This window comes from Mus caroli, unplaced genomic scaffold (genome assembly GCF_978045245.1).
Source record: "Mus caroli unplaced genomic scaffold, Mus_caroli_1 scaffold_3, whole genome shotgun sequence".
In the NCBI taxonomy this organism is placed as follows: domain Eukaryota; kingdom Metazoa; phylum Chordata; class Mammalia; order Rodentia; family Muridae; genus Mus; species Mus caroli.
This window is the reverse complement of record NW_028227258.1, coordinates 71,532,280-71,556,399: the sequence shown is the minus strand read 5'-3', so window position 1 is coordinate 71,556,399 and position 24,120 is coordinate 71,532,280. Positions and strand designations below refer to the sequence as shown.

At 51.0% G+C, this 24,120-nt stretch overlaps 2 protein-coding genes across 2 annotated transcripts in view; both read right to left on the bottom strand.

Moving 5' to 3' along the window:
* Positions 1-12,830: 12,830 nt before the first annotated feature.
* On the bottom strand, positions 12,831-17,777 carry Slc27a3 (solute carrier family 27 member 3). Its single transcript, XM_021157848.2, has 10 exons — positions 16,985-17,777; positions 16,502-16,711; positions 16,131-16,289; positions 15,229-15,353; positions 14,847-15,041; positions 14,656-14,746; positions 14,340-14,538; positions 14,072-14,169; positions 13,839-13,969; positions 12,831-13,126 (listed from the first exon to the last, which is right to left on the bottom strand). The coding sequence occupies exons 1-10, from the start codon at positions 17,601-17,603 to the stop codon at positions 12,950-12,952; spliced, it is 2,004 nt and encodes a 667-aa protein (XP_021013507.1). The 5' UTR covers positions 17,604-17,777; the 3' UTR covers positions 12,831-12,949.
* A 1,445-nt stretch (positions 17,778-19,222) lies between these two features.
* Ints3 (integrator complex subunit 3) overlaps positions 19,223-24,120 on the bottom strand; it is a 42,721-nt gene continuing 37,823 nt past the window's right edge. Inside the window, exons 22-30 of the mRNA XM_021157313.2 lie at positions 23,024-23,092; positions 22,182-22,257; positions 21,930-22,043; positions 21,588-21,636; positions 20,939-21,106; positions 20,635-20,735; positions 20,368-20,440; positions 20,051-20,207; positions 19,223-19,944 (exon numbers count right to left, since the gene is read on the bottom strand). Of these exons, the coding sequence (XP_021012972.1) occupies positions 19,867-19,944; positions 20,051-20,207; positions 20,368-20,440; positions 20,635-20,735; positions 20,939-21,106; positions 21,588-21,636; positions 21,930-22,043; positions 22,182-22,257; positions 23,024-23,092 (885 nt within the window). The 3' untranslated portion in view covers positions 19,223-19,866. The remainder of the gene's footprint in view (positions 19,945-20,050; positions 20,208-20,367; positions 20,441-20,634; positions 20,736-20,938; positions 21,107-21,587; positions 21,637-21,929; positions 22,044-22,181; positions 22,258-23,023; positions 23,093-24,120) is intronic.

Genomic DNA, 24,120 nt, shown 5'->3' with positions numbered 1-24,120 from the left:
ATTAAAATGAAAGTAGGTTTTCAAGGGTTGGTATAAAGTCTTATATCTTTAAATTTCCCTCAAGCTACAGAAGAGGACTCTGCCCAGCTCCCAAAGCAGTGGCCATCTGCTTAGAGCCTGCCTCTGGCCAGAAACTGCCGCTGCTGCTCTGCTGGTTGGTAGAAAAGTCTACCTAGGCAAGCTCTTCACGGTGCTGGCCTCATGTGTCTGGTCTATAGTTAGTGTGCCCATATTCTGCTCAGCCTGCGGTGAGCCCGCATACATCACCTCATTTGATTCTTCCTTGTAGTCAACCTTGTTCTCCCACAGATGAAGCAACAGAGCCTGGACTCCAACCTGATTGATCTTCATAGCCTTGGCTATCTGGCAATGTGAACTTTCCAATGGCTCTTGGGTGAAACCTGTCTCACCCTGGGAATACCAGGAAAAGGACCTGCCCCAGGGTCCCCACCAGACGAACATGTTACCAGCAATCAGCCTGAGCTCAGACCTTGATCCTCTCTAGACTCCTGGTTCAGAGAGTTGGTTCCTATCCAGCTTCTTCCCTAACCTTTAAGCAGCCCTTAAATGCTGGCTACCGACTGGCCTTCTGCCCCTAAATAGCCACCTTCTCCTTCTGACCTCCTTGATGCTGACACTCATGTCCCTGGAATTGCAGGTAGGAGGGTCTCTTGCTGGCCCCTCATTGCCTGGAACTGGGCCATGAGCATTTAACATCCTGGAAGCCTGATAGCCTGCTCTGTGGGTCCTGTGGTCCCACGAGGGAAGGTGGGATGGTAGATTGAAATGGAATAACAGGCCAGGGATTCCCACTGGACTCCTCCAACTGTCTCAGAGGAGCCCATGCTCCCCTTGCTTTGAGTGCCTAAGTCACTTCCAGATCAAAGTTCTCACTTTGGCTTCCTCCCCTTTTCTATTGTAATTTAAAAACTATTAACCCTAGGGGTGGAGGTTCACATCTTTGGTGGCAGCACCCAGGCGATTGAGTAGGAAGATTGAGGCTAATTTGTGCTAATTCCCTCCTCTCCAGTTGTTTGTTTGTTTGTTTGTTTGTTTGAATTACATTTACTTGTTGGGATGGAGAGAGCTTGTAGGAGTCAGTTCTCTCCCACCAAGTTACACCTCTGGATTGAACTCAGGGGCTTGGATTTTTCCCTGCTTAGCCCTCTCATTTGCCTTTCCTACCCCTAATCCCTGGGAGAATAAGTTTATTAGAAAAGTTATTAATGCCATGCACATCGTCAGAGGCAGTGCCTGACTTTCTTTTCTATTTGCTGTTAGACTCCATGACCATCATCATGGTGGGGAGCATGGCTGCAGGCAGGCAGGCCGGGCACAGGAGCAGCACCTGAGAACTTTACACTAGTCACTCACAGGCAGCAGGCAGAGCGCCACTGAGCTTGGCATGGGCTTTTGAAACCTCAAAGACTATATGCCCAGTGACACACTTCTGTCAACAAGGTCATACCTTCTAACCCTTCTCTAAGGGTTCCACCAACAGGAGACCAAGTATTCAAGCCTAAGAGTCTGTGTGGGCAACGGCTCACTCAGAGATCAATCACCACAACATGCCCCCCCACCCCCACCCCCGCCAAACATGGTGGGGGGCGGGGCTCCAAGGAGGGTTCAGGCTCTATCTAGTACTGCAGGCAGATTTCATGGCAAGACTCTAAAGAGAACCAGGTTGGCCCCTCCCTGCCTCTCTTTCTATTTTTTAAGATTTATTTATGCATTTTATGTATATGAGTGTTCCATCTATGTGCCAGAAGAGGGCATTAGATCCTAGTATAGATACCATGTGGTTGTTGGGAATTGAACTCAGCACCTCCCTCCCTCCCTCCCTTCCTTCTTTCCTTTCTCTCTCCCCTGTTTCTTTCTTTCTTTCTTTTTTTTTTTTTCCTTTTTTGGTTTTGTTTTGTTTTGTTCTATTTTTCGAGACAGGGTTTCTCTGTGTAGCCCTGGCTGTCCTGGAACTCACGCTGTAGACCAGGCTGGCCTCGAACTCAGAAATCCACCTGCCTCTGCCTCTCTTCCCTGTTTCTTTTGTGCTTGTTTGTTTTGAGACAGGGTCTCAAGTAGAACAGAGTAGAAAGTACTGTGGGGCATAAAGGACGCTCAGAGTGTTGGAGGGAATGGGGCACGATTAGTCCACTTATAAAAACATCCATCTAGGCAGAGAGATCTGTTACGCTGTAAAACCTTTCTTCCTTGCCACGATGGCAAGGGTCAGGATTTATTTTTCCCATTTTTGATTTTTTTGTTGTTTTTTTTTTAATTTTTTAAAATTTTTATATATATTCTTTGGTGAGTCTTTCAGAGCATTCGGGAGCTGTCCCCTGAAGCCCATTATTTCTTGTCGGGGCCTGCTTATTTGTACATAGGAGCCTCCTAGTGGCTGATTAAGGCATTACTCCTCTCACTAACACCAAAGGTGTCCTGCCTTCAGCTGTGTCCTCTCAAGCTGTCATGGTCCTCACTTTGGGAACAAAACTGTCCCACCTACCTTACCACCCCGGATGTTTCCTTCACTTGCAGAGCTTTCATCCTGACCCTCAGGAGGCTCTCACTAATGCACACATATGTGTTGATGCAAGAACTCTCTTACAGGTTGATTACGCCTTCTCTCTACCCAACCAAGAGCTCCTACTGCCTCTGGATCAAGCCTGAGCCCCATTCTGGGCTTTACCTTTTTTTTTTCTTCTTCTTCTTCATTTTTTAAAGCATCCATTCTGTTGCTTGACACATCTGACCTCCACCTACCGCTTTTTGACGGCTTGATCCAGCCTGTCCAGGCCCTGTCCATCCTTCGCCTAAGCCCAGGACTGCTTGCCACTGCATTTCCAGCAGGTGCTGAGTTCTAGGAAGCCCCATGAAGAAGCAGGCTCACTCTGGCCTGTGTAAAAAGTCAGGCCTATCGTGGACAACCAGATAGACACATTTTCCCTGGTCCTTAATCAGGGGCAACTGAACACCTTGGCTGTGACAGGTACTGGCCACATTTTATGACCTACAGTGGTAGGTGACCACATCAGCCTGGCTCACACTGGTAATGTGGAGGATGCACATGACCCAGAGGGTGCAGAAGTCACAAATCCAGTTGGTACTCTGCTCCCACCTTACCAAACAGCACACTTCTGGCTACTGCTCAACCTTGGCCTTGATTTCCAGGACAACACAACAATGTGCTGCAGGAAATGAAGCATTTAGGCACCCAGTAGTGCAGGCATTGGAAGCAGCCTGCATCGCCTCGCCCTGTTCCACCTTGAGCAACTCTGAACATTGATGGAAGAGGGATAGACCTAGGCGTTAGGTGACGCGTGAGCACCCACACAGTAGGATCTGCCCACACCTGCTACTTCCTGGTGATCTCATCAGTACCCAATCATATAGTCACATGTCTGTGACTTTAGTGGACTCTTTCCTTCGTTAAAATTCCTTGATTTGTAGCCAAGACAACTGGACTTGAAGCCCTCCCTCAACCCTGCAATGCTGGGGTTATAGCCATACTTGATCCTTGATTTTAAAAAAATTACAGCTGGGCAGTGGTGGCGCACGCCTTTAATCCCAGCACTCGGGAGGGAGAGGCAGGCGGATTTCTGAGTTCAAGGCCAGCCTGGTCTACAGAGTGAGTTTCAGGACAGCCAGGGCTACACAGAGAAACCCTGTCTCAAAAAAAAAATACACATAATTGTGTTAGTATAAAGTCAAATATATTTTTTTCAATTTTTGTTTAAATAAAAGTATGGAGGGCTGAAGAGATGGCTCAGCAGTCAACAGTTAAGAGCATTGACTGCTCTTCCAAAGGTTCTGAGTTCAAATCCCAGCAACCACATGGTGGCTCAACTATCCTTAATGAGATCTGATGCCCTCTTTTGGTGTGTCTGAAGACAGCTATAGTGTCCTTATGTATAATAATAAATAAACCTTTAAAAACAAAACTAGAAAGGAAGGAAGGAAGGAAGGAAGGAAGGAAGGAAGGAAGAAAGAAAGAAAGAAAGAAAGAAAGAAAGAAAGAAAGAAAGAAGCCAGGCAGCGGCGCCATGCACCTCAGTCCCAGCACTGGGGAGGCAGAGGCAGGCGATCTCTACAAGTCTGAGGCCAGCCTGGTCTACAAAGTGAGTTCCAGGACAGCCAGGGCTACATATTGAAGATCATTTTTAGCCACATGGCGATTGTGAGGCCAGGGACTACATGTGAGCTTCCAACTCAGGTTCTCAGTATGAACAGTAAATATTCTTTGTTTTTTAAAGTATTTATTTACTTATGTATATTAGTACTCTATTTGCTTGTATGCCTGCATGACTGAAGAGGGCATTAGATCCTATTGCAGATGGCTGTGAGCTACCATGTGGTTGCTGGAAAATGAACTCAGGACCTTTGGAAGATCAGCCAATGCTCTTAACTGATAAGCCATCTCTCCATCCCCCAGCAATTACTCTTAACTGCTGAGCCATCTTTCTAGTGTCAAAAGAAAAAATTTATGGGCCCTTAAATGTACAGGCCCAAGGCACTGTGTATACAAATCTAGTGACTGAGATGTTCCTGTCCAGGTCTACTGTGGACACCTCTGTGCCCTGCAGGTGCCATCTTGGACACTGTCATGTCTTCTCACCCTCTGTCATAACACTTTCAGGATGTACACAGCCCTGCTGGCTCAGCCACCAGTGGTGGCTCTGTGTTAATACAGTGGGCATTCATGGGAGAGCAAGGTATCCTGGCACAGGCAATCATATGACATCAGGTAGTACTGCTGTTGTTAGCCAAGGCCAGCCCCTTCTACTGCCAGGAGATGGCTGCAGACAGCTCCCTTCCACTTGGCAGGGAGGGCGGCAGCAGTGGATGTTCCCACATGGCCTCCGGGTAGCTTGGCTCCCACACAAAGGCCAGTTCAGAACGTGCAATACACCCTGAAGGGACGCTCAGTACTACTGGGACCTAGGGCCTCCTCTACCCTCAGTCTCCTCCCCTTTGCTTTATTCTGTGCCTAAGGAGGGGCCAAAGAGCCATAACTTGACTTTAAGGGATCTAGGTATGAAGGGAGGAGCTGGGACGGAGAGCAGGCCTGGTTTATCAGAGCTGGCTGCTGTCCTATGGAAAGATCACCACAGCTGATGTCTGACAGGCCTGATGGATGGTCTCATTCAGCTAAGCCCTGGCAACAGGACAGGGGTCAGGGCAGACACAATAGAGAGGTTAGGGCTGAGACATGGGCATTGTGTTCCCTGGGAGACAGAGTCACCTCCTCCTTTCCCTGTGGGCCTATCTGCCTATCTACCGGAGAGGTCAGCTTCCCAGGACTCCTGGCCCTCCCTGAAGCCCCGCCCTCCCAACACTAGACCGAAGCTGATGCCTCTGAACAGAGAAGGAACACACTCAGGCTCACACAGGCACACCCCTAGACTGGAAATTACACCCTTATAGCCCACTGGACACCAGGACAACATACATACATGGTCACAGAAGCCACAGACACAGGTCACTGGGAGATGCCTCTACAGACACATAGTTATGTACAGACACACATAGGACCACAGTCACCGGTGTCAGAAGCCCAGGGACTTCCATAGCAATGCTGGGAAGCCACATGCACAGGTACTCTTCCATAAGCATCACAAACCATTACCCAGTGTGCACTTGGGATGGGACAGACATGTGGGCAACAGCGACCTTCGAGGGCCTATATGCTTGCGGCTCTCCCAGGGATGTTCTTCTCCAGCTTAGGTCACGCAGGCTGGCCATCTGATCCTTTAGCCTACTGTCCAGTCTTCTGGGACCAAAGAATGTCTCTGTGACTTTGTGCTTCCAGGAGACTCTAGACTGTAGCTTCTTCCTCAGCCTCCCTTCTACAGCTGTTATTCAGGGCTTCCAGTTCCTGCCACCTCTGTCCTCCACTCCTTCCTCCCATCATTGGTCCAAATGCTCCACCCCTGTGTGTCCCTTCTCACTATGTGCCCACCACCTACACCCAACCTCCCCTCAGATTCTGCTAGATCCAGTTGGCCAGAACCCCTAGTGCTTCCCCCAACCCCAGATAGCAGCACGGACAGCCCTACAGCTTCCAGGCCCTCCTCTCAATCACCTGCTTCTTCTCAAGCGGCTCTGGGTTTCTGTCCTCGGCCTCGGTTCCCTGAGCTGCCGTCATCCCCACCAACACTCGGGCGCACAGTGCACTGCCTCTGGCCTTGCTCCCGGAAGCGCAGAATTTGGGGGGAGAGTCAGGTCCTAGGGTCAGAGCTAGGAATGCTGCTCTTCCTCTGTCCTGTGCCCTCTGGAGGCTGTGTCTCTTTCTGCTTTTAGTCCTCATTATCTCCACATCCCTTCCCTTTGCTGATCTGTCCTTTCACATAGAAACATTTGGGGCAGGAAGGATGGGAGGACGCTGAGGGAGTCATCAGTAAGGGCAGGAAAATGTTGCAGTGGTCAGACCTGCCCCCTTCTCGGAGCTGAGGATCCTCTTCAGAGCATCAAGCCCCTTCTGCTCCCTTTCAGACAAGCCGATGAGAGTGAGGTTCCAGGTAAAACTGGGGTACCTGCTCCACCAAGTACATCTCTGACTACCCAAAGCCTAGATGGGGGTGGTTTAGGTTCTAAATTAGGGGTCTCAAGTAAAAGTTCAAGCCCCAAATCTCTGAGAAGAGCTGATGCCCCAGGTTCTGAGCTAGGGCTCGGGTGTGGGGGAGGTGACCACTTTATCCCATTAGCCCAGCCACAGACCCAGCAGCCCCTCACCCACTCACAGTCTCACTTCCAAAAGCTCTTCTGTTTTTACAATGGATTGGAGTCACTGGGGTCAGGAGGCTGCCAGCCACCGAATGTTGGGGGCCTTCACTTGGAGAGGAAGCCAAGGCCTCCATTTCCAGTCTGGACTGGTCACCTAGACTAAGCAAAATGTTGACCTGCCTGCCACCAAATGAGCCTCGGACTCAAAGGGACCTGACTTTGGAAGTTGCTGTTTGTACGGGATCTCTATCTCCTGAACTCCAACCTTCTCCAAAACCTTCCAGTGGGTAAGAGCCACTCTTGGACGTAAGAGGTATCTGGAGAGGTAGGTCTGCATGTACAGAACTGGCTTGTCTAAGAGTGAAGAGAGTGTTAAGCATGCATGCATTCATTCTCTCTCTGCTTTTGACTATGGATGGGATATAAGTAGCTACTTTAAGCTCCTAATGCTAGAAATAAGTTTGAGGTTGCAGAGGAAGAGACCATCATTTCAGTTGAATTGTCTGGACAAGACTAACATTACTCTTGGTCAAGTGGATGAACTGGGAAGAGTGAACACATGTAGACAGAAATTACGTTTACTTAGGTGGTGGCTGTGTCCTTTCCCTCTTGTCCGGGATCTGACTGTACAATCTTAATTCAGTTGGCAAGTCTGAAAAGAATTGGCACACAGGAAATGGAGGAGGAAGGGGAAAGGGGCCACAGCTGCAGGCCATCAAATTCCTGGAACACAGCAGCGGACCTTTGTGTAAGCAGAGGTTTTACTGGGGGTAGGGGGTGGAGCAAAAGCATTTGCATAAGACATTCATTCATTCATTCATTCATTCATTCATTCATTTATTTATTTATTTATTTATTTATTTATTTATTTATTTATTTATTGAGACAGGGTTTCACTGTGTAGCCCTGGCTGTCCTGGCACTCACTCTGTAGACCAGGCTGGCCTCGAACTCAGAAATCCGCCTGCCTCTGCCTCCCGAGTGCTGGGATTAAAGGCATGCGCCACCACTGCCCGGCTAAACACATTTTTTAAAAAAAAATATTTAAGTTTATTATGTACATGAGCACATTGTTGCTCCCTTCAGACCCACCAGAAGAGGGCATCAGATCCCATTACAGACGGTTGTGAGTCACCATGTGGTTGCTGGGAATTGAACTCAGGAACTCTGGAAAAGCAGCCGGTGCTCTTAATCCCTGAGCCATTTCTCCAGTCCATAAATGTTTTTTGTCTTTTTGTTTGTTTGTTTGGTTTGGTTTTTTCGAGACAGGGTTTCTCTGTATAGCTCTGACTGTCCTGGAACTCACTTTGAGGACCAGGCTGGCCTTGAACTCAGAAATCTGCCTGCCTCTGCCTCCCAAGTGCTGGGATTAAAGGCATGTGCCACCACACCCGACAACACATTTTTTTAAATCACACATTTTTTTTTTAAATTGGTTTTTTCGAGACAGTGTGTCTGTGTGTAGTATTGACTGACCTAGAACTTATTATGTAAACAAGGCTGGCCTCAAACTCAACAGATCTGCCTGCCTTTGCCTCCCAAATGCTGTGTGCCACCACCGCTGGGCCTCAATTGAAATTTGAAACACTTGTGCTTCAAAGAGTATTTCCCAGACTGGAGAGATGATGAGTCAGTGGTTAAGAGCAGTGATTGCTCTTCCAGAGGATCCAGGTTCAATTCTCACCAACCACATGGCTTACAACTGTCTAAAATTCCAGTCACAGGTGATCTGATGACGCCACAGGCACCAGGTATGTATATGGTGCACAAACCTACATGTAGGCAAAACACACAAGAAGATAAATAAAATAATAAACACTAGATATTTATGGTTAAAGGGGGGAGGGGGTGGGCATTTCCAGAAGCTAGGCATGGTGGCTCACATCTTTAATCTCAGCACTCAGGAGGCAGAGGCAGGAAGATCTCTGTGAATTCGAGGCCAGCCTGGTTTACAGAGAAAGTTTCAAGAGTGCCAGAGAAACCCTGTCTCCAAAATAAATAAACACACACACACACACACAAGTGCACACACACATACATACACACACATACACACATACACATATATGCACACACACATACACACACAAGCACACACACATACACACACAAGCACGCGCGCGCGCGCACACACACACACACACACATTCAGCTATAAAGTGGAATGAAACATGGAAGCACCAATCTAAAATATGCTAAGTGAAAAAAGCCATATAAAAGACCACAAACCATATGCTCTCATATCAAATGTCTAAGCTGGGTGTGCTAATTGATGCCAGCTTGGGCTACACAGTCACTTCCCAAGCGAGATTTTCCTGTCAGCAACTAACTAATTAAAACAAACACAAGTATCTAGAATACACGAATCTACAGATAGACAGTAGATGTGTGACTTTCAGTGCAGCATGTAGGTAATGACTGCTAATGGATAGATTGTTCTCTCTGGGATAATGAAAACATTCTAAAGAGTTCAGATGGGGGTGGGGCTGTGTCCCAGACCTTCCAACCACAGCATCTGGAGTGGCTTAGGACAGATGTGCCACAGCACTCAGCTCAGAGGGTAAACTGTTTTTTGTTTTTGTTTTGTTTTTTCCAGACAGAGTTCCTCTGTATAACCCTGGCTGTCCTGGAACTCACTCTGTAGCCCAGGCTGGCCTCGAACTTAGAAATTCGCCTGCCTCTGCCTCCCAAAGTGCTGGGATTAAAGGCGTGTGCCACCATGCCGGGCTTCGGAGGGTAAACTGTTGTAGCAACGTAAAGCATTCACGAATCTGGGGACAGCGCTCAGTGAACACCTGTGTACATTCCTGAGGCCTGAGGTCCCAGCTCACTCCCACAAAGAAACGCTGCATCTGCGTCCTTAGCCCTTAAAGACCCCTGGAGGAGAAGGCAGGCTCTTGGGTCCCGCCATCCATTCATCTTTCAGTTTTAGGGCCAGCTGAGGTAGGAGAGGCTGCACAGTCAGGAGAGTAGCCTATCTTATCATTTATCAAACGTGGGCAAAAGGACTCCACCAGCCGTTCTTGCGGTGCCTGCTGCCTGCGCTTGCGCAGTGATCCTGGCCTTGAGCAGGCCGGTCAGACTAGGAGGAGGCTCCTGGCAGTCACTCCAGGGTGACTGAAATCTTCCAGTCGGAGGAGGTAGGGAGGGATGAGACACCGGAGCTAGGAAAATGTCAAGGCTACTTCCAAACAGTGGAGCTCTGCAGGCCCTGAAGTCTTCGTCCCATGTATCGCACAAGCATTCGCAGACAAACTTAGAGAGGATGGTGGCTGTGTCTTTGCTTGAAGGCATTGGAAACTGAATTCCTAGAATTTTATACTTTTTTTTTTCATTTTTCTCAATCATCTAAAAATATAACACCGACCCCACCCTATCCCCGCATTCTGTACAAAACAAAAAACAAAAAAAGAACACATAGTTTTCAGATTTCTGTCTTGAGATGTGGTGCCCCTCTGGCTGTTCCGTGTATCAAGGACACATGACTCTAAATCCCCCACCAAGGACTTCACAGTGCTGGGAGGCTGGAGAGATGGCTCAGGTGACAGAGATGTCTGTTGCCTCCATGAATGACCCTAATTCCATCTCCAAGACCTTTATGGTGACCTATATGTTAGGGGAAGAAATGGACCCCAGCAACTTGTCCTTTGACCTCTACATCCTCAGTGTGGCTTTGCCCCTCCCTCAGTAAATAATTAAAAAAAAAAAAAAGACAGCATATGAAACATTGTGATTCTGTTTTTCCACTGTGGCTTCTCAGGGTGGTGGACCACCATCTGAAGAAAGGACACCAGCCAGCAAACTTTGCAACTATGTCATAATCCTACTTAATTTTGTTTCATTGTTTTTGTATGGAAACCTAATTCTTTCAAATTTTATTTTTAGTTTCAATTGTGGTAAATAGAAAACTTAATTATTTTGAATTAAGGTGGCCTGAGGCAGGGAGATTCAAGGGCAGCCTGGACTACATAAGATGTTTAAGGTCAACTGAGCTACAGAGAAAGCCTCTCCCACTGAAAATAAGAAGGCTGCCTGCAAGCTTTTGACTTTTATCACGAGTTGCAGCCTCTGAGATAGCCCTGAGCAAGAGCTGGTCCCAAGACTGGGGTCAGAGGGACAGAGTCCACCCCAGGGTCACCTTCTCTACTAGAGTCCCTCTCTCCCGGTCTGTGGTTAAGTGCAGGCATCCTGGGTTTCACAGCTAATGTTCTACTTGAGTGAAGTGTGGGGTCAGCATTTAGGCCAGCGCTGTTCAGTAGAAATGTGTGAGCCACAATGAGGAAAACAGGAGCCACACCGAGTAGTGATTTGGCAGAGAGAGTGTGTGTGTTTAAGGGGTGGGGAAGAGCACACGTGAGCCATGTAATTCTGGATGTTCTGGTGATCCACATAACTAAAGTAGCAATGTTTTAGTAAGCCATGTTAATAAATAATATAAAAAACATTATTATTTTGTTTTTCAAAACAAAGTTTCTTTGTGTAGTCCTGGCTATCCCAGAACTCACTCTATAGACCAGGCTGGCCTCGAACTCATGGAGATCTGCCTGCTTCTGCATGGAATTAAAAGTGTGTGCCACCACCAGCTGACTATAGATTTCGCTTTTGACTAACCATACTTCGATCTCCCTCTCTCTCGTGTGGCTAGCAGCTATCCTAGCAGACAGTGCGAGTTTGGGTCACAAGGCAGGAGGCGCCCACTTAGCTTGGGTCTGGAAGAGCTGTTAAAGAGGAACTGCTGTTAGCCATCTGGCACATCTGCCTACCCACCCCACCCAGGCTTACCTCACCGTAGTACGCTTCCTGGGGCAGATTGGAGAAGTGAGCACTGAGCCAAATTACTAATGAATCAGTCTGTGTGCAGACTGCCTTCGTCCCAGTTAGCACGGGCTTTCCGTTCACTGAGACTGAAGGAAGCCTGCTGGTGGGATACAGGCTTTGAGAGCAGGAGGGCTGGCAGTAGAGGTCCAAGCTTTAGAGGTGAGGCATGCTTCTTTCCTTTACAAAAATAACTAGATAGCCCTGCCTATTTATTTTAAAGGTTTATGTGTATGTGCCAACATGGACAGAAAGAAGGCCAGCAGCGGGTGCTGCCTCTCCTGGAACTGGAGTTAAAGGCAGTTGTGCGTGGCCTGAGGCCTGCTGAAGGTGCTGAGAACTAACTCCACTCAACAAGCGCAGCAAATGCTCTTAGCCACTGAGTCCTCTCCTGCCTGATGGGTTAGGCACTCATGTTGGGGAGGGGTGTACAAGGGAGAAAGAAAGCAAAAAGAGCTGGGCAGTGGTGGCGCACGCCTTTAATCCCAGCACTCGGGAGGCAGAGGCGGGCGGATTTCTGAGTTCGAGGCCAGCCTTGTCTACAGAATGAGTTCCAGGACAGCCAGGGATACACAGAGAAATCCTGTCTTGAAAACCAAAACAAAAACAAAAAACAAAAAAAAAACCAAACCAACAAAAAAAAAAAAAAAAAGAAAGAAAGAAAGAAAGAAAGAAAGAAAGAAAGAAAGAAAGAAAGAAAGAAAAGAAAGCAAAAAGAAATTGAGCAGAACATTGTACTGGACTGTGGCTCAGACCAGAGGCACTTTGCCTCCTGAAAAACAGGACCTTTCCAGATGGTGAACTTTCTAGATTCTTCTCTTAGGAGGTAAAGAGAGCTCTCTCTCTCCACCCCGCCCCCATTACTGCACCCCTGCATGGTCTCACGGCCCTACCCTAAGGGACTGTGGAAGTCCACTTCTCCACCTCTTGAAGTCTGTGGTTGCTCAGGAGTCTTGAGGCTGAGGACTCCCTGCCCCCTCCCTGACTGCCTTTCATAGATCACTGAATTTCCTTCTTCACCCTTCCCTGAGTTTGTTTTACAAGGCTGAGACTCCCCAGGACCAGCCACACACAAGGCTTCTGCCATAGGAATCGACCCTTTGGGATCCTACAGCTCCAGAGACAGCAGTGTAAATACAGAAGACATAAGCATCAACCAGCAGGGCTTCTCCAGGACCAACCAGGGTCAGATGTGGCTATCAGAAAGGCTCAGCCATAGCTCCGGGCCACATAAGGTCAGGACAGGAATGTGGAGCATGTGCAAGCAGCCCCACAGACTCTCCAAGATGGGCCAGATAAGCTCCAGCTGTTTATTACAAAATAATGACTCCATATACAAAAGATACCCGAAAACCCTCCCTGGTGCAGCCATGGTGGCCTGTACCCCCCCCAGCCCCTCCCTCAAGTGGAAGGTCTCAGATTCGAAGGTCTCCAGACAAGAGGGCACTGTACCGGGCAGGTGTGAGGGGCAGGTAGGCCCCTATATCTTGGTCCAGAACATAGAGTGGGTCAGACAGTACATTGGGGTCAAAGCCCTCATTGGCCATCCTAACCTTCTGCTGTTTGAAGGTCTCAGTAGTGGCCAAAGATTCCTGGGGAGAGAAGGGTGTTTTCAGAGTTGGAGGAAATGTCGTTTGTCCACTCAGCTCAGATGAGCTGCCTGAGCTCTGCTTAGGGGCAGGTATGGGGGAAGGGAACATTATATAGAATTAAGGTGAAGCCAGGCGTGGTGGCGCACGCCTTTCGCAGATTTCTGAGTTCGAGGCCAGCCTGGTCTACAGAGCGAGTTCCAGGACAGCCAGGGCTACACAGAGAAACCCTGTCTCGAAAAAACAAAACAAAACAAACAAACAAACAAAAAAAACAGAAGGAAGATCGGTGGGCGGGGCAACAGCTGCAGTCTCTGGGATCTGGGATGGGGATGGGTTAGGGTGGGGAAGACTTGCCTTGCAAGTGTGCAGACCCGGATTCAACCACCTCAACCTGGGAGAAAGTGGGGATGGGAGCATCTCTAGGGTCCCCTGGCCAGCCAGTCTAGCCTAGCTGGTGAGCCTGTCTCACAGGGGGCAGCTGTGTGCTGGAGGATAACACCCAGGGTTGTCCTCTGGCCTCCCTATTCACATGCACACACATGGGCATACACACATACAAGATAAAAGGGGGAGAGGCAAGGAGCATGGGCCAATCAGGGGAGCATCCTTTCTCTTCACAGAGAGTCCTCTGTGGGGTTCCTTGGTGGAGGTTGAGAACCGCAAACAGTTGCAGATACATGAATGAAGGGTTGGGGCAGGAATGGCTGGTTACCTGGAGCCTGAGGAACCGAGGTCGGGCATATGGTGGCAAGTTCTCAGAAACATGGCTGTAGAGCCGCACCAGGTTCAGAGCCTGCGGGGGCCGCAGAGCCAAGGCCGCCATGCCTGCCCTGCCTTCGTGCCCTGGTGGGTGCAGAGACACATAAGCCCTTCTGTTCCTTGTGCCCAAACACTACTATGTGGGGTAGGATGCTGGGTAACTCCCTGCCTTTCATGTCTAAGCACCTGGCACCATGACTCCATAGATGTTCACCTCCTGAAGGAAGTCCAGGGTCTCCAAGACCTCGGCCACTTCAGTTGTGGCCACATTCTCTCCCTTCCACCTGTTGGCAGAGCAGGGAGAAACTGAGGCATTATGGGAGTTTTGCTGAGGGGATAAAGAAGTTAGGGGATAATGTTGCTGATGAGGTCTGAGAAAGTTGGATGGGGTTGGACATGAGATGTGTCACCGAGTTTGAAAGCCTGAGAAGATTGGAAAGTGACAGAGAGATACCTGAAGGTGTCTCCAGTACGATCGTGGAAGTGAAGAAAGCCTTGCTCATCACAGACCAAGAGGTCCCCAGTATTGAAGAAAATGTCCCCAGACCAGAAGACATCCTTCAGCAGCTTGTCCTTGGCCAGCTCCGGAGCCCCAGCATAGCCCAGGAACGGGGACTGCTGGCTCACTGGGGCCACCAGTAGGCCTGGCTCACCTGGAAGAATTCCTGGGGTCAGGACTGGGTCACTCACCAGAACCCCTAGGCTCTGCCCCCACCTCAGGTGTCAAGTTCAACCTTGTCTGCCAGCTTCGCCCCCCTCCAAGTACAAACCTGGAGATGTGGCCATGCAGTGCCCCTGGGCATTCCGAATAGGCTCCCCTGTCATGACATCATATCGAATCAAGGAGAAGGGGAAGATGTGCTGGGAGGGAGAGCCATACTTCGTCGTTAGCCCCCGGAGCCCCTGCTCTTGCCATCCCCCTTCTGCTCTGGGGGGTCCTCCTGTCCACTCGGTCTCTCACCTTGTAAAGCCAGGAAGCTCGCCCCACTGCACCCTGCCGTCCTGTGTAGTTGAACGTAGCTACGTTGCCCTCTGTCATGCCATACGTCTCCAGTATCTGCAGAGGTCCAAAGCGCCGCAGGAAACGCTCCCAGGTGTCTGGGCGCAACCCACTGCCCACTGCCAAGCGCACCTTATGGTCACACTCTGCCTTGCTCTGAGATGGTGAGAGAGGGGCAGGGGCTCCAGCACCCAGCTTCCAGGTCCCCGAGTGAAGCCCTGTTCCTTATCCTCCAGAGCCTCCTCCCACTGGGCCGTCTCTTGGCCTCCGTACATGTCAGGGCGACTTCCAGGTGACAGTCCTGGTGTCTCCTGTTGTCTGGCCTGCTCTGTAGCCTACTCACCGGGGGCTGGTTGACAAGGTATCGGCACAACTCCCCAATGTACTGGAACACTGTCACTCTGTGCTTCTGGCAATCCTCCCAGAACTGGCTAGCTGAGAACTTGGGTTTCAGCACCACGGTTGCCCCTGCCCAGAAACGGGAGAGAAGGGAGGGTGAAGAGAAGACTCAAGCCACCACTGCTCACTACAGACATCTGCTGGAGTCATGTCTTTAGCAGGCTGTAGTGGCCAAGTCCTTCCCTTACTTGTGTTTGGTGAGGCTAATATTCCTTTCTAGGTTGATACAACCTTTCTCTTTTGTTCCCTTTGCCGTCTAGAGACTGAACTGTGCAGCCTCCACAGTGGCTCGCCCTGTGGCTCTGAACTGTGTGACATTTCCTACTGTACCAGGAATTTTTATAGGAGGGAATGCCTCCCTCTATCTAGGACTCAGGACGACTCCCTGGCAAGGCTGGCATAGACTCAGCACTTCAGCACTTGCTAGGGCAGTGGTTCAGTGGCTCTCAACCTGTGGGTGGCAACTCTCTCGGGTCCCATATCATATGCCTACATAACAGTAGTAAGGCCGGGCGTGGTGGCGCACGCCTTTAATCCCAGCACTCGGGAGGCAGAGGCAGGTGGATTTCTGAGTTCGAGGCCAGCCTGGTCTACAAAGTGAGTTCCAGGACAGCCAGGGCTATACAGAGAAACCCTGTCTCGAAAAACCAAAAAAAAAAAAAAAAAAAAAAAAAAAAAACAGTAGTAAAATTGCAGTTACAAAGCAGCAACGGAGTAATTTGTGGTTTGGGGGTCACCACACCCTGAGGAACTGTGACATAGGGTCGCAGTATTAGGAAGGCTGAGAACCACTGTGCTAGAGGGAATATGTAACAAACTGAATAATGCCCAAGGAGAGAGACTAACCAATGCCCAAGCAGCCAACAATGCCCAGAAGGGAGCCAGACATGTGGTACAGCGGGAGTGCGAGGTAGATCACGTCCTCCTGGTGGACTCCACACAGATGGTAGAATCCCTGGCACTGTAGAACCTTCAGATGACTGATTCGAGCAGCCTTGGGCAGGCCTGAAAGGTGGCAATGGCAAGAGGGGTACAGTCAGGGAAAGGAAAGTCTGAGCTGTGTCCTGGAAAAATAGGTATTTTGAGGACTGGAAGGAGAGAAGCTGTGCCTGGGATGGTGTCCAGGGTGATCTGAAAGTGACAAACGCCCCAGTTCTCTCCCCAGACCTTGCCACCCTCTGCCTCAGTGTCTGAGAAGTATTGTATCCAGTCCTCACCAGTAGTGCCGGAGGTGAAGATGTACAGGCAGGTGTCCATTATGTTCTGGGGGGCAGAGAGGTACCCCGGCACTGGCTCATCCACTTGGTCTGCTGCTTCCGATAGCAAATTGCTGATTCCAGCTAGATTAGTTTCAGGGCCCGTCGCCCATAGGTGGAGCCCCATGGCTCTCAAGGCCGGCAGGTCCGGCTCCAGGGACTCCAGGAACTCTACAAGGGTAGGCAAACCCAGCTTCGAGGTTCTCCAGCTACTCTAAAGCCTTCCATCACCTGGTTGGTTTGCTCTGTCCTTGTGCAATGCTCTAGGGTGAGGGTAGCACTGTGGGGATCCCACGTCTTGCCTGGGACCTGTAATCCGATGGCTTAAGAATTCTTTGGGTTTAGCACATCCCTCCCCAAACCCAGGGCCTCTTTCTCATTCCCACTCACTTCTGCACCTCGGGTCTAGGGAGCAGGCGCGTCCTCTCTGGCTCGCAGCCTTACCTGTGGCTAGCACGAGCGCGCTCGCACCGCAGCTGCGGAGGCAGTGCAGCAGGGGCCCTCGGCGTAAAGCGGTGGGCACGAAGGCCGTGCGCAGGCCAGCTTTGGCCAGTCCGAACCAAATCCATAGGAAATCCGGGCCGGCTGGGAGGAGCAGCGCTACGGTCGCCCCGGGTGCCAGAGGGGGCGCGGTCGTCCCTCCAGCAGCCGCGTCTCCAGCCGGAGGCGCCACGCGTGCGCCTTCCTCAGTGCTGCCCCTGCCCGAGCCTCGGCGGTCCCCGGTACAGCCCCGTGCGTGCAGGAAGGCGCGAGCAATCCGATTGCTCTCGCGCTCTGCATCCGCATAGCTAAAGCGCTGCGCGCCGTGGATGAGGAAGGTGTGTGTCGGCTGCTCCCGGGCCAGGTACGCGAGACGCCAGGCCAGACTGCACCCGCTCTCAGGGCTCTCCGGGTCGGCAGCCGCTGCGGCCAGCGCGCGTGCTCGAAGGGCCCTTTTGCAGCGGAGGGCGCGAACTGTGAAGGCCAGGTCGGCGGGCAGCCAGCGCAGCTGAGGCCAGAGGTCTAGCTTCAGCAGCAGGGGCAGCAGCAAGAGTAGGGGCAGCAGCAGCAGGAGGGCCGCCATGGTGCCCTCTTCCTCTAGTCCGTCCCAGCAGCTCACACACACTCCAGGTGGTCCTTCCCGAAACACTAAGCCAGCTTTGGTCGGCCCGACAACCTTTCTTCCCGGGAACGTGGCGCGCGTGCGCTGGCGCCGGCACCCGCCCTTCCCACCCAGCTTCTGCGGTGTGGCGCGGGAGCCAGGAGTGCGAGTCGGGGGCGGCCTGGCCCTCCCCACAACCCAGGCCCCGCCCTAGGCGCACACGCTCCGGAATTTGACTGCTGGTGGCTAGCAGTCTGTCGGGTCCAAAGAGGTGCCTACCCTCCAACCCCACAGCTGTGCATTTTCATGGCCACCGAAACTATTGGCTGGCTTATAGTCCTGGTCCAGGAGCCATTCAATCCTTTGATTGTTCTTTGTCACCCATGATGGGATGGTACCACAGCTCTCTTCCTAAGGCGACTTAAGAATCTGGCCCCTGGCCAGGTCGGGTCTGCAAGTCTGGGCAAAACAGCCGCCTCCAGCTACCAGCAGCAATAGCAACCCCCCAGGGAATGGGTGGGGGAGCCTGAGAATTAAGTGCGGGAAAGGTGGAGGCCAATCTGCCAGACTTGTGAAGGGAGGCCCTTCATTTTAGGCAAGGATACAATAATTGGGACCAGCCAGCAAATGTTTCCCATCCTGGTTTTAATCGGTGCAGTGGAAACTGGGGATGGGAAGAGGAAGAAAAAAGAGGCCTCTTGGTGGTTTAGAGTTTCAAAAAGTAGTGGCTTTAAAAGAGCATGGATTCTCAGAAGAGGAAAATGTCCAAGCTGAATCAGTGGAGTGTGTGCACTAAACCTAGCCTTTATACCTCTCCTCAGCAAGGCATCCAATGTCCCTGGACAGGGAAGCTAAAAGCATGATCTGGGACTATCCTCTGTTGCTATATGGGGACAGTAAGCAGTCAGACTGGAAGAGCGTCTCCTGCCCAGGCATTTGAGCTTTCATCCTCTCTCCTTCAAAACTCAACATAGAGCACCCTTCCCTGCCTAAACCCCTGGGAACAGTGCACTTACTAAAGTGAAGGGCAAATGCTGGCTTTAGAGGATATGGAGGTCTTAGGTGTGTGGATTATGTGCACGCTTGTAAGTGCACTTGTGTATTCATGGGGTGGAGGCCCAAGGTACAAGTCAGGAATCCTAGATCACTCTCCATCTCATTCAACGAGGTAGGGTCTCTCAGCTGAACCCTGAGCTCACTGATAGTATAGCTAGCCAGCCATCTGACTCCAGGAACCCAGTCTCTGCCTTCTGAGCTCTGGGATCACAGGCAAGCCACCATAGAACTCTGGTCTCCTCATGCGTGTGTGGCAAGTTTTTTATCTACTAAGTGACCCCTCCCCTCCCCTTCTCACCCTACCCCCACATACTAAAGATGAAGTTCCTGAGAAGCAATGGGCAAGGCCAGCCAGCCTGCAGGGAGATGGTGCCAGCATCAGCTTCTAAGTGGAAAGGTTAATGTCTGACTCACTCTAGTGGGAAGGATCTCAGATCAAAGCCAAGTCCCTCCTGGAGACATTGTGTCGTGGGAAGAGGGGTACAAGTAGAGACATCAAGTTAAACAGAGGCGCCTATATACACAGGACGAACAGAGATGTCAACTCAGGCACAAAAGATGTTCTGGCTTGTTTCATTATCACTTAAAAACAATTTAAAACTCGATTATCTTTGCCAAAAGAAAAAGCAAAAACAGAACCACAGAAAAATCAGGCCATCTGACAGTTCTGAGGAACTTGCCTCGGGGACTCCCCTGGGCTCTGGCTCAGCTTGAAGTGCCAATGCTGGGCCAACCCAAGCATCCCAGGTGCAGCAAGAACCTCTCACGCTGCCATTGGGTTCTTTTCTGAAGGCTGTGGCATCTGCCAGATGGGCACCGCCCACACCAGGTCAGATGCCCACTTCTCACTGGTGTAATGACCACCGTCCACAGACTACAAATGCAGACTGACAGGAAGCAGGGAGAAATGCCCATTCACACAGCATCTGCTGTCACCCCAGCTCCTCTGCCCAGCAGCCTCTTAATCACTCCTTTCTCTGTCCAAATGGCTCTTCGGAGACTTGGGGAGGAGCCAGGGGCAAAGGACTTCCACCATGATCTGCCTCTGCACGGCTTCTGGCTGCTGTGAGAACCTACCAGTGGGAGCAGCAGTGGAGAGGGGGTGAAAAGAGGTGGAGGCCCTGGGATGAGAGGAGGGGTGGGGCTGCATGGACCTTTCTCAGGCTGGGGCAGGGTGGGGATCCAGGCCTCAGTCACTGTCAGAACCCACAGCAGAGGAGCCTTTTCGTTTTCGTTTGGTGGGCTTAGGCTTTGTATCTTCTTCCTCCTGGAAGAAATGAGGGGAGCAGAAGGCCGTCACTAACCTGGGCAGCAGCTGACCACACCCCACCCGTACCCATTACTCCCTCCTGTGCACTGGCTGAGAGGCTTACCGAGGCACTGCTGGAGCCTGACTCCTCTTCAGCATTGGGGGGCTGGGTAGCATTCTTTCGACTTCTAGGGCTGGATAGAGCTGCCTTCCGCCGGCTCTTGGGTGGCTTAGTGGAAGAGTCCTCATATTCCTCCGCCAGGGAGAAGAGGTCACTGAACCTAAGATAGGACAGGCTTTCTGAGACAGGTATCCTGCCCAGGCCCCTTCCACCTCAGCACCTAAGCCGAGTCTGTTTCGCAACCCCAGGGTCTTGCTGGTCATTAAGTTATGTCCCCAGCAGACTCTTCTCCCCAAGGCCCAAAGTAGAAGGAACCTCACTTCATCTTGTGAGCTTCGTCACAGCTTGCCTGGACATGCTGCAGCGCCTGGAGGATTGGTGTCTGGCTAAAAACTATGGAATTAATTAATTAATTAGTTAATATGTCAGGAAGATTATACATAGCACAGAAAGTTATTTCTTCTGTGGGTTTGAGCAGTGGTCCTGGTATGTCATCCCTTCCCCAAATAGCTGTAGGAGATCTGAACCAGGGCAGCACCTCCCCCAAACTGGCCCAAGAGGAAGGGGCAGGAAGAAAGGCAGCATACAGTTCTGCTTGGTGTTGGCTAGGTTGAGCCTTAGGTTGTCCAAGTGTTCCAGGATCTGTTCCAGGGTCAGCTGGGCCAGCTTGCTGCTAGAGCTTCTTAGGCTACATGAGAAGGCAGAGAGTCAGATACTGTCCACTCCTCCAGTGTCGCTCCTTAGGTCAGAGGCAGTCCTAAGTGGCACAGTGCTGGTGAGGACTCAAGAGGGTATTCAGCTGTGGGACTCAGACTATCAGACGTCACCCACAAAGCAATCCTGTATACGACTGGCAAGCCAGCATCCCTGGGCAGCAGCCATGCAGCCCACCTCTGCCTCTTGCGGGGTAAGCTGTTGTTCTTGATGAGCAGCGCCTTGATGTGCTCTGCCAGCAGCTCGTCGTGCTTCATGCACCAGTGCCTCAGGATGCTGGTGGTGAACTGGTCATCAGGATGGCAGGGCCTGCTCAGCACCATCTTCACCATCTCCTCACTCGGCCTAGGAATCAGAGCATGCTGGAGCCGTGCACACATGGATGGCTTACCTTGGGAATGGCTTCAGTGTCACTTACTGATTTCCCAAACCCCCGCCTCTTGGCCCTGGTGGCTTCCTGCTCTCACATCCCTTTCCCCTTCTCTTTGGGCCAAGGAATGCCTGGTTCCATTCTCTGTAGGAACCAGAGAAGTGAGATTCCTCCACTTCTGTGGTAGTAGGTGCAATGCTCCAGTCCCCACATGTCCCCTCCCCAAGCTCTCACTTTCTCTAGGGTCTTAGTAGCTGGCTCTTCTGTCAGGGTGATGAAGGCAGCTATGGTCCCTGGCCCTGACCCTTCCCATTTGATGTTCTGTCCCCACCTCCCCCTCTAAGGGTAGAGAAGGCAGACAGCTATGGACATGGAAGAAAGCATGGCCAAGGGAGCAAGGCCCAAGTGCCTCAACATCTGGTGGGTGGTTGGGACCCAGAGCCACCAAGAACTCACTTCTCTCTCCGGAGCTGAAGCAGGAGACAGGACAGGGCCTCTGGGTGTTCTGTGGGGGAGGAAAGATGTGTACAGGGGAATATATCATTTCAGGAGGGGAAGGTACCTCTTCTACCTCTCCAGCCACCAGCCACTAGAAAAGAACAGTCTTGACCAAGAACCAGGAAGAAACTACTGCCTCACTCAGTCTTCAGCTGCTAGGTCTGGTTCTCTGTTCAGAGAAGGCCTGTAGGGCTGTCACCAGAGCACAGCATGCCTTGGTTGTGAGGAGGGGACTCTGGGTTATCTCAGAAGCCTGAAGGCCTCATCTTCTCTCCTCCCATAGCCCATGGTCCTACTCACCCTTGTATTTGAGGTGTTGGAGAATAGGAATAATGGTCTCCAAGGGGATGTTGTGGGCCAGGAAGAGCTGCCAGGCACAGTACTGCTCAAACGTTTCCCAGTCTAGGCTCTGAACTGAAAGAGACAGAAGAAACCTTGCTGCCTGCCTGCCCGCCTGCCCGCTTCCTACCCCCACAGCCGCTTTCCTGTCACTGCTAAACACAGCTGATGTCCCTTTCCTCTCCCAGGTTCCTGGAAGACCTAGTAACTTACTGAGTATGTTGAGGACTGAGTCCTTCCGAAACATGACCAGGTTCCCCATCATCACATGGCAGACCAGCTCCTGGAGCTAGGCAGAAGGAAACATCAGACCCATTACCTCTAAGAGAGGCCAAAGGGCAAAAGGGTAAGGCACGACATAAGATTCTGAAGGGTGAAGGGTCAGGTACAACAGCAATAGGCTTGGAGGGGCACAGGCCTGTTAAGGAAAAGAAAAAATTACCCACACCCTAATGTCAATGTTGAGTCCTTCTCTGATTGGGAGCTGAGTGGCCTTGAGTAGAAATGAGACCCACCTCATTCAGATATGGACTTATGCAAAGCTATAATCTGTAGGGGTCCTGTGTATGGGAAAGGTTAAGCAGAAATGGCCCAAACATTTTTATTATGAACTGAAGAGAAGACCAGGGTAAGAGCAACACACATGACTAAGCATGCATGCATGCACACACACACACACACACACACACACACACACCTGAAAACCCATGACTAAGGATGTACACACACACACACACACCCCTACCTGAAAACCCATGACTAAGCATACACACACACACACACACACACACCTGCCCACCCTCAACTTTCCCTGCACAAACAGGAACTTCCAGAGAACATGGAGAAATATCAGAGAGGACAGGCTTGACACCAGCCTCTCGAGCTCTGCTTGCCCTTCCTAGCCCTAATGGCCTAAATGGCACCCACATGTAATGGGAGGCAGAGTGCCTGAGGATGTGGGCTTTCATGTACAGGCCTAGAGAGAGAAAACATACCCCCATTTCCCAAGTCCTGCCCTCCAGGCCTTGTTGGAAATGTCAAGGCTCAATGTTTACCTGTGCAGAGTCAATAACAGCCACAATCATGTTCAGCAGCTCCCCACTCCTCAAAGTTTCATCTGGAAACTGGAGAGAAAGAGAAGGGGCAGGATCATGGGCTGGACCCATGGCTTTCACCGAGTCTGCCCCACTCTTTATCACAAACTAGGGTTCTGGTCCTGCACTGAACCAAACAGCTACAAATCTGGGAATCTATGTCTTGTAAACCCCAGGTTTCAGTATCTGTGTATGTCCATCATGAGCAGACTGTCTTTGAAAAGAGGAATGGCGCGCGCGTGTCTGTAGGAGTGTTGGGGGGAGTGTGCCCAGAGATAAAGCCAGAGCTGACAGAGATTGGACATAATGACCAGTTCTGTGGGAAGTGTAACTAAACAAATCTTTGTATTATGCCTGGCAAAGGAGAGATCCAATGTGAGCAGACTCTCAGCCACAGAAAAGGTTCAAGAGAGAGTGTGTGTGTGGAGAGAGAGAGAAAGAGAGAGGGGGCGGGGGGAGGGGGAAGGCAGGTCCTCATGCAGAGAAAGATCAGGGATGGGATACTACTCTACCCTACTCTACCCCTCCTCCCTCCAGGCCTGGCTGTGATCACAGTTCCTCCTGCCCTGCCCACACCCTGAGCCCTCATTTCCCTCTTCCTGGAATGTTTGCCAAGAGGAAGAGCTGATACCTCCTCCTGTATCCCAGCTCTGAGAGAAGATTTGAAGTCATCAGGGAAGTGAAAGTGAGCCTCCACTACAAAGGATGGGCCTTCTAGCCATCAAGAAAGGCTTGGGAGTCTTTCTGCTTTAAACCTGAGAGTCTAAGTCAATAGGTACTGACTCACATTACACATTACAGATGCACCAGAGTAAGACTGTAGGGAGCTTGAGAAAAGCTCCAGCTTATAACAGAGATGGAGGAAGACAGCCGTGCTTTGGGAAGCAATGACCACTAAAGCAGGTGGGCACATGGGCAACAACTCAAGAGTATACAGTACAAGTCAGGCGAGGTGGCTCACATCTGTACCCCTAGCACTCGGAAGGCTGGGGAGGAGGACCACCCACTAGTCTATCGTCAGTCTGGGCTTCACAGTGAACACTTAGGCCAGTCAGTGC

Bases quoted from the DNA above. Each gene is read 5' to 3' on its own strand.
- Slc27a3 (XM_021157848.2), bottom strand. From the start codon at position 17,603: ATGGCGGCCCTCCTGCTGCTGCTGCCCCTACTCTTGCTGCTGCCCCTG. The intron at 16,290-16,501 runs GTGAGGACTGGA...GCCACCTTTCAG, and splicing joins CTTCACCTCCGGCACTACTG to GCCTGCCCAAGGCTGCTCGA. The intron at 15,354-16,130 runs GTTAGTCTCTCT...GTTTCTGGGCAG, and splicing joins TGTTGGCTGCTTGGGCATTG to GGGCAACCGTGGTGCTGAAA.